Source organism: Carlito syrichta, unplaced genomic scaffold, assembly GCF_000164805.1.
Source record: "Carlito syrichta isolate Samal-C Ts95f unplaced genomic scaffold, Tarsius_syrichta-2.0.1 Scaffold287323, whole genome shotgun sequence".
Taxonomy (NCBI): domain Eukaryota; kingdom Metazoa; phylum Chordata; class Mammalia; order Primates; family Tarsiidae; genus Carlito; species Carlito syrichta.
In genome coordinates this window covers 43405-53588 of record NW_007231419.1, presented here as the reverse complement: position 1 = coordinate 53588, position 10184 = coordinate 43405, and the positions used below count along the sequence as shown (strand labels likewise).

Here is a 10184-nt window from a genome sequence, read left to right as displayed (position 1 = left end):
TGATTACTGATTGGAATATACTTTATTAAACAGAAGCTTAGCTCGCAAGTCCCAGCCCAGTGCCCATGTGCAGAAAGAGGGTGTTGAGAACACAGGAACACTAGTCGTCTGGAAAGAAGTCTCAGTGGTACTTGTGAGCCAGTGCAATGGCAACTCCAGACACCAGCTTCTGCCAGGCAACCTGTACTTCAGGGGTGAAGTCCTTGCCAAAATGAGTAGCCAGAATAATGACCAACACGTTACCCAGGAGCTATTAGGTGAAAGAAAAGATGAAATATAGGCATGATGCAGAAAAAGATGGCGTTATACCTACAATCCTTGGCGACTCTGACCTCAAACTGCTTCAAGTTTTGTTGCTATACAATACATTCAAATAAGCTTAGGTTCAATTTCATTTTTATGAGCCCTACATGCAATATTCTTCCTACAAAAATCCTCAACCTTTCTCCTCATTTCACCATTGCCAATTGCCTCCTTTTCTCTCTTTCTCTTTAAACAATTGTTTAATATCCATAAACATAGAATTTCAGTGCTACAAGGGTTCTTGGTGAGAGTTAAAATCTTTAACCAATGTCAGAATACTGACAGGAAATTTAGCATATTTTAAAGAATTTGTCTTATATTTCTTTGAGAAAATATCTTTTAATTTTTACCCCAAATATTTTATATTTCCCCCCAAAATTTTATTTTGATAATCATCAACTATTAAGACCCACATATAAAAGACATTTCTCCTTCTTTGAGACAGGCTTTCCTCTAATCAAAAGTCAAATCATATTTCTTCTTGCAAAAGTCTTCGATTCTATAATATTATTATCCAGGAAAAACACATCTAGTTGACATAACTTGCTAAAAGTTTTAAGAAAATTCTGGCTGCTAGTATCCCTTTACTGTTACTAGTTCTGAATTAAAGTTGGTCTTGGTTATGCCCACTGGAAGTCTGTTGTTCTAACACCAAGCTATACCCATGATTTCTGAGATCTTCACTGATCTTTTCAATCATAGTGTCAGCTTCAATTAATGTCAAAGTAAAAATCCAAAAAGAGCATATGAGCCTCTCCTGTACTCACCCTGAAGTTTTCAGGATCCACGTGCAGCTTGTCACAGTGCAGCTCACTCAGTTTAGCAAACGCACCCTTCAGGTTGTCCATATTTTTAATAGCATCCCCAAAGGAGGTCAGCACCTTCTTGCCATGGGCCTTGACCTTGGGGTTTCCCATAATGGCAGAGGAAGAGGACAGGTTTCCAAAGTTGTCAAAAAATCTCTGGGTCCAGGGATAAACAACGAGGAGCCTGTAAGATGACACCATAGCAGACAAAAAATTAAAGATACTCAAAAATCTTAAGGATTATCTGGGTCAACTTGCCAGCATCATATTTACCCTTCATTCTCATGTATTGAGAACCGATGCTTACCTGCCCAAAGCTTCACCTCCAGCTTCATCCACATTCATCTTGCCCCACAGGCTAGTAACGGAAGACTTTTCTTCAGCAGTAAGATGCACCATGATGTCAGGTCTGGCAACTTGCTAGTGATCACAGCTGTGTCAGAAGCAGGTATGTGCTGCTGCTTCTCTGTGTGGCCTTTTATTCGTCACTGATGACATTCTCACCCCTTGTTCTCTGTGGTACTTAGAAGTCATTGGTCAAGGCTGAGCTATGTCCCTCAGGGGTGGAGCCTGGTCAGGAGAGGGTCAGCAGTGACGATGATCATAACATTTGTGATAATGTGTGTTGGATCCTGAGACCCTTCTTCTGTGAGCTTTTCTTCTATCCATAACACAAGTATTCGTTCATTCACTTTTTTCACCCTCTTCTCACTCCACGTCATCTTTCAAAATGACATCAGTCTCTCCTATTTCCCTTTTCCAAAAAAGTCCCACAGAAAAGAGCTAAGCCCAAGTTAGGAAAAATGGTGTTGGTCAAAACAGTTTTCTTATGTATTTGTGTTAAAGCTGGTGAGAGTGGCAATAACATGGTCAAGAAAAAAAAAGTTAAAGCTGTAGTCAGAGAATTTCATATAGTTCTAGCTCTCTTGAGGAATGAATTGTAACAAAACCATCTGGATCCTAGTTTTTCTAGGAAGACAAAGACTATACATGGTTACTTCAGGAACTGAACAGAGTAGAAAGGAACCTACAATGAGACTACAGTCTTATTGTCAAAGTATAATACCTGAGGGTGAATTCTTAGAGAGCAGAGACAGAAGAGATTAAAGATTTTGCTTCCAGATAACTCTATGTCTTTCCATTTATAAGTGACCACAGGGGGAATAGAATACTTTTGGGGTATTGCCCTGGATGGTCTTGCTTGTCTATCCTGACTATACTTCTTACCAATGAGGCAGCTGAAGAAGCAAAAATCATTGAAAACCAGGATTTGTGATCAAACTAAGGAGCAAGTGAATCAATATGTCAATCAGGATAGGAGTCAGAATATATTTCATGTTTTCTGTAGTCATAGCCACGAGATGCTTCAAATTCCTCTAGTGGTTTTGTTTTTGATGTTTCTGTTGTGGTGACTTGTTAGTTCTTTACATGTTGAAGTTGAAACTGAAAGTCGGCATTTATAGGTTTTCAATTCCATCCATGTGAAAAAAAGATATTCTGTATGTTGTTTCACTTAATCTATAACTAGTAATATAATTGTCATTACCCCCATTTTTAAAAATTTTAAAGATGTGGGGTAAAAATCAGGATTCACTACATAAGTGGTTTATGTACAGATGAAGTTTGGACTTCCCATTGAACTTCATTTCACCTAGATTAGAACCAAGCACCTTATTGGTGTTATGTGCTCCCTCCTCCCTTCCTAGCAGTGTCTCGCTACTGCCAATCCCTTCTTGTACTGTTATGCTAGATGTTCAGGGTCCATTTATGAGTGAGAACATGTGGTGCTCAGTTCTTTGTTTCTGTGATAGATCACTCAGTATGATAGACTCAAGTTGCTATGAAGTCCATAATTTTGTCCTTCAATATGGCTGCATAATATTCCATCATGTATATGTACCATATTTTTTTATCCTGTCCACTTTTGATGAGCAGCATTGTTGGTTTCATGTTTTTGTTCATGTGAATAGTGTTGCAATAAACATGAGTGTACAGATATCTTTTTTGTAGAAGGATTTGAGTTCCTCTGGATATATTCCCAGAGAGGGGATCACTGGGCAGCTCAGAAGGTCAATTTCTAATTCTTTTAAGTTTGCCACTCTGTTTTTCATAGAGGTTGAAAGTTGCACTCCCACCAACCTTGTAGAAGCATTCCCTTTTCTCTACATCCTTTGCCAGCATCTGTTGTTTTTTGTTTTATTAATAATGGCCATTCTTACTGGAGTTAGATGGTATCTCAGTGTAGTTTCAATTTGCATTTCTCTGATGATTAGTGAGGTTGAGCATTTTTTCATGTGTTAAATGCTCATATGTTCTCTTTTGAGAAGTGTCTATTTATGTCTTTTACTCACTTTTTAATGGGACTGTTGTTTTTTTCCTTTCGGATAAAGACTTCAGAGGCAAAGCCTCAATTTCCTAGCCAACGCATCTTCAACAAAGCCTCCACCAGCAACCACTGAGAACCTATTCCATAAATGGTGCTAGGAAAATTGCTGACCACATGCAGAAGAATGAAACAGGACCCCGACCTATCTCCATACACAAAAATCAACTCTAAATAGATTAAAGAACTAAATATAAAACCTCAAACTATAAGAATCTTAGAAAATGCAAGAGACATTCTTACAAAAATTGGAATAGGCAACATATTCCTGATCAAAACCCTCAAATCCCAGGTCATAAGAGATAAGATAGATAAGTGGGACCTCATCATACTGAAAGGCTTCTGCAAAGCAAAATCAACTATCAAGAGAGTGGGGAGATAGCCCACAGAATGGGGAAAAAAATATTTGCCAACTGTACATATGACAAAGGCCTAACATCCAGGGTCTACAAGGAAGTCAAACATGTCCTCATTTTTTAGAATGAAGAGACAAGGTCACAGAAGTTATAAAACTGTCAAGATGACAGAACTGACAATTTGGGGAATAATGGAAGCAGAGATGCACAAATTTCAACCTTATTATTTCTAGAAAAGTTCCTTTCATCACCATAATCTAACTGTCCCTGTCCAGTTTCTACTTCTGGCTAGTTCTTCATCTATTTCTATCCTTTCTTTCCTCTATTGGTATCTTTGCCCTTGCCAGATCTGGAACTTTTTTTCTTACAGTTTCATGCATTTTGGTGCCCCAGATGCTCTTGACCATATCCCACAGGCCATTGCCTTTAAGGTCTGCATATTCCAAGTTCACTGAGAACTCTTCTCTTCTGCACAACCCTGCCTTGATATTTATTATCATTTCTTATGGATGTGACAAAAACACTTCTGGTATATGAGAATATTTTCCTTACCTTTCTCCCATGATCCTAGAAGTCTTTATCTGATTTAATGAACCTCTCCAAATTAGTATTATTCTGGGACAATAAGTCCCTATTCCACTTTCTTTTTGCTTTTAGCCAAGAATATATTCTGGGTGTACAGTATAACCAAAGGCTAACAAAGACATAACTAGAAATTCCTAAACATTTTTTGTATCATGGACTAGTTTATCAAACTAGTAACTATTAAATAACATGTAATTATTGTTTAAATTAATATACATAGAATAATAGACATAGAATTTCTAAGGAAGTCAATTACATTGGAGTATAGTTATCAAACATCAAACATCAAATTTGTGGTACAGTATTAGATGTGTTTCTTTGTGAATACATAAAATCTAAGGCTAGGTCCATTACTACTTTGATATCCAAGTAGCAAAACAAATAAATATTATTTAAAACTACATGGAACAACTATTGTGAAATATGAAAATACCTATGATTAATATCTATAACTAGGAAACAGGTCCTGCTGCTATTATATTAGTTTGTTGCTTAATTCAAAATAGAAGAAAATGCTAACAATTCAGTTAAAGTTTTATGATAATAAAGATGATTTTTTCCCCACAAAACTTTACCAGCCTCCCAAGTGTTCTGTGCACCCCAGATTAAGACTTCCTGGGCTAAAACAGATAGCTGGGAAGACAGAAATCTGGATCTAGAGAGAAGATATGTAATCACTGAAGTAGAAGATCAATGAATAGACAAAAACTAGCTTAGCTTCTTGCAGCATGAAAGAAGCTGAACTCAGTTACTCAGGGAAAAACAGTGTTGAGGATGATAAAAGTTTTTAATCAACGGAGATCTGGTTTTTCAAGGGGAATATGCCACATATTCCCCACTGTATAAAGGCAATGAACCTTTGTCAGAACTTGGATGTGAGAAACAGACATTGCCAAAATCTAAGGAATAAGAACCAGGCCTCTCAAGACCAAGAGTTTGCAGCACAAGACTCTCCCTAAAATAGAATCTATGGTATATCTCATCTTTCTCATTCAGAATGTAGACACTGGTCTTCCCTTAGATTTACAGTATGGGGTTGATTCTCTGATCCTCCCTCACACCTGTTTGCAGGGCCCATATCTTCTCTTTCACTTACAACCTATGGGACTAGACCATGTACCAGGGACCTGGCTTATCCTATGCTTCCTTGTGGCAAATGTTGAGAGGACGGGCCTCAACCTGCTGGGCTCCGGCAATCCTTCCGCTTCAGCCTTCCGAGTAACCAGAATTGCAGGCATGCGCTACCACACCCGGCTGATTTTTTTATTTATTGTAGAGATGAGGTCTCACTGCCCAGGCGGGTCTCGAACCTGCGGGCTCAGGCAATCCACTCACCTCAGCCTCCCAAAGGCGCGGGATTATAGGCTGAGCCACCGAGCCCGGCTCCAGACAATTTTTAAAATTAAAAGTACAATCTCAAAGGTATTTGGAACCTGCACAGTTATTCCACACTGTCCTGCATAATGAATCTTTTTTTTTTTAAACAGAGTCTTACTCTGTCATCGAGGCTGGAGTACAGTGGCATAATTACAGCTCACTATAGCCACTACCTCTTGGAATTAGGCCTCCCTTCCACTTCAGCTATCCCAGTAGCTGGAATTAAAGGCACATGCTGACACTACTGGCTAATTTTTGGTCTTTTGTAGAGATGAAATCTCATTATGTTGCTTAGCTTGGTCTTGAACCGGATTCTAGCACTCCTCTCACCTTGGCCTCCCAAGGTGCTGGGATTACAGGTGTGAGCCATTGTGCCCAGCCGATGGTGGATCTTAAAGGTTAAAACTTGAATCTGACAACTTAGAAAAGTTATAAATATCCAAATTTTCTCTGAAATATAGCTTTCACTGTTTCTTTGATTTTTTTAAAATTGAGTAAATAAAAATTTCTACATTTATTTTAATTATTAAAATTCTGAAAAATTCTTTTTGTGTTAAATAGATTGCCTAATATATTTGGTGAACTAAAAAGAATATAAAAAATAAAAATACTCAAATAGTCAGAAGGAATGCACTTTTTAATCTTTCTTCTCTTCAGTTTACTATACCACCTTATTAGACCAAATCTCATTCATCTTACAGAGGATTGAAGTAATAATTCACAAACTTCTCTGAACCACATATAAATTCAATATTTGAATACTTTCTACATAGGATTGACTCAAATGGGAATATTTTAAGTGCAGATCTTAGAATTATATATCCAGAAGTGTTGGAAAATATTTGATTATATACTAAGATTCCTTCTCTTCTGCTACAAAATTGAGAAGTCCTTGCCTTGGTCTATGTGCATGTGTTTGTGAGTGAGTGTGTATGTGCGTGTGTGTTTAATTCTAAAAATAGAAATTTAACGACTATTCCTTACATAGGCATGCTATCTTCATTAATTTGGGTACTTAGTATTGAAGCTATAGCCTAGTGTGTTCCTTAAATTAAAAACATGCATCTCTCTGGGGAAGGATAAAACTGAGGATTGGCAAGTAAGTAGGGCTTAAATGGAAACATCAATGATCATGGTTAGACCCCCTCCATTCACAAGATCATCCACCATGAGGAATTATGAGAAACCAGGACCCTCTGAGTCACTGAGGGTGAGAATACTTAATAATCACTCTCCCCTCAAGCTTTTTATATCCATTGATAATTCTAGCTCCAGAGGGGTTCCTTCTGAAAGCAAATTACCTCAACCCCTCGATATTGAGTCTGAGGCATCAGTGAAGAAAAGAAACATCTCATTCTCAGATTCCAGACCAATATGCTACTAGATCTCTTCTCTGTACACAAGTTTCATTCAGTCCCCAATGTCCTTAGTCTTTTGCTGTACTTGTTTATTTTTCTCATTCTCATTTATTATTCTTGTTTGTTTATTCATGATTTGTGGGAGGTTTGGGGTTTTATTTTGTTTTGTTTTTAACCAACAGAGGCAGGTGGACCCAGTGTTTTTCTTCTTCTGGAGACTTGGACTGGTGATAGCTAGACAGGGCAGAAACAGTGTGTAAGTATAGATAAGGGTTCAGGACTACTTAGAGCTCTGACAAGGGAGGGACCTAACTAATGACAGTGAGAGTGTTTTCTGCTATTGCTGCCCAAGTTGTCTCCATCCTTGGTTTCTACACAAGTAGATAAATGGAAAGTGTTGTAAGTTAGTGTTTGAGAATCCTGCCTGGTTAATTGCCCAAAAGTGCCTGAAAAATAGGCCATATATATAGTGCGTTATGTTGTGTTTACAATTATGTGACTATCATCAAAATGTAAAAACTATGGTAGCTAGATAGCTTGCAAAGGCTAGAAATCCAGGAAAATAAGTTGCATTCTTCAACTTTAACTGTGATTAAAAATAATAATAAGATAAATGACCATGAAAGAGACTCAAAGTTACCTGAAAGAGACAGAATGACTCCCAAGTCAGAAACTCTTAACTGTAATTTTATGGAATGTTATCATGGATAAAGAGAAATATATCCATCATTAGTGAGTTAGGCAGCTAAGAAAGCAGAGGAAAGGAAGGTGCTCTGTTGGCTTGTGGTTTAGGTATAACAAAGCATTGATGCCTAGGCCAATGCTATCCTTTTCATGACTTCAGTGACATAATGCCTATTTTAACATCATGAGTGGATCAAACTATCTACCTTGGCACAGTTTGTATTATTTATTTTTATTTGGTTGATAAAAGAAAAAAAGTCATTGCTTACATAGACATGAGTGTCCCAGTTATATATCTCAATGTACATAAATAACTATCCTGATTCCTACATTAGTCTTGTGGCCCTTGTATTTTGGCCAGCATAAGTGTTCAAGAGCAAATTTCAACCTACGAAACAAATGGGCCTGATCCAATAATTCCATAACCCCATCAAAGTCCTGCCTACTGTGGCCTAACTAACTCTAGTTGGCCGTAGAACATCCAGCATGACTCCACTGATTTCTTTGTGTGTGCATAACAGTGGATGTGTCTGCATAAGGGCTTTCACTTATAGTTGTGTATGTGTTTAGTTGTTCATTCATTCATTTAGCACTGCAAAAGTGCTAAAAAATACAGCTAAAAACAATAAAGTCTCTGTTTTCATAAGTTGATAGAGTTTGACAGTAAGTTAAAAAGCAAGTAAAATAGATGATATATGCCAATGATAATAAGTGCTATGGAGGAAAAGAAAACTGAAATGAAAAACAGAGTGTGATTAAGACAAAGAGCAGAAAGCCATTGTACTTTTAGTAGTGTGGTAGAAAAGTTCTCACTATAAAACAACACTTGAAAGAAAACTCTTCAGGGATGTAAGAATGCTCCTAGAAGGCTGGTAGTACTTCCAATAGATGATGAGGAAGTTATTCGAATGACACTGTGATTAAATGTGCATAACATAGGGAATTACAACTATAAATATCATAAAGAAGGGAGAATGCTTAACATTTTAAGGGAATGCCAATAAGGCCAATGTAGGATTAGATTAAGTGGGGGTGGGGGGAGCAGAAAAAGATGAGGCCATAGAAATTTTAAATTATAAAAAGTGGGACACTAGTAAAACCTAGATCATACAGTTGAAGTTAAAAAAAAACTCCATACACCACACACACACACACACACACACACACACACACACACACACACACACACAAATATATGCAAGCTCTCTTTCTCTTATACATACATACATATATATATACAAACATACATATGCACATATATGTATATGTATATCCATAAATCTGTATACCTATAAGTGCTATAGAAAACTGTCAGAAGGCATTAAACAAAGATATGACCTACATCTTTAAAAAAGATTAATTTGCCTGCTATGTTTGGAAGAAACTGTAGTGGGACAGTGTTAGAAGCAGAGAGATCAATTATGAGTCCACAACTGTAATTTAGGTGGAGGTGATAATGGCTTAGACCAAGGTGATAGCAATGGAGGTGATAAAACGGGTCAGCCTTTGGCTACATTTTTTTAAGGTAAAGCCAACAGGATTTTCTGACAGAAGATATTGGATCATATAGTGTTTGTGTGTGTGTGCATGTGTGTGTTTGTTTACACTCATGCACCTTCTACTACATGCTAATTTCTGGGTGTGAGCATGTGTCAGTATGAGGATTTTAAAACTAAACAAGAAGAATCTTTAGGTTAAGTTTTGTCAAAGCCGTTGTCCATCACAGTCCCTGACTAAGTATTGGCTTTAAAGTGGGCAGGCTGGTTAGGGAGATAGGGAAATCAGAAACCATCTCTGGAGCTTGTCCATATATCAGACTTTTAGCCAAAGTGACATCAACCTTATCTCTTGGCTGATGACCAGAGACTTATGAACCATGTCCCACTAAGTGGAGAAGGTTCATATATTCTTTGAGGAGGAAAAGCATTGAGATAAGTCAGAGAACAATCAAACAGGAAAGAATTCTATACAGTGAGGGACTTTGGTGTTTAGGCTATATTCTTTGCACTAGGGAAGAAAGGTTAGCTACCCTTTCCCCTGCCCACCCCCCACCTCCCCTCATCCTCCAAATACCCAGTCAGATTCCAGATCACCAACCTGCCTTTCCCAGGGGTATTCCTACATCCCCAATGAGTTTTTCCTCCCTGTGCAGAATGGAAAAAGAATAAGTCCAGACTAGAAACCTCATAAACACGTTGTTCCCAGAGCATATCACCACTCTTTCAAAAATCTTGAGTGGTTCATTATTGCCTCAAGTCTAGAATACTTTGCATGAAAACCAAGAGCTTCAACAAATATTATACCCTCCTTTCCCACTAGTTTCTTATATAAC

General features: G+C 37.7%; 1 protein-coding gene across 1 annotated transcript; it reads right to left on the bottom strand.

Moving 5' to 3' along the window:
* On the bottom strand, positions 1 to 1755 carry LOC103254680 (hemoglobin subunit epsilon). Its single transcript, XM_008052697.2, has 3 exons — positions 1417 to 1755; positions 1071 to 1293; positions 1 to 250 (listed from the first exon to the last, which is right to left on the bottom strand). The coding sequence occupies exons 1-3, from the start codon at positions 1506 to 1508 to the stop codon at positions 122 to 124; spliced, it is 444 nt and encodes a 147-aa protein (XP_008050888.1). The 5' UTR covers positions 1509 to 1755; the 3' UTR covers positions 1 to 121.
* Positions 1756 to 10184: the final 8429 nt, after the last annotated feature.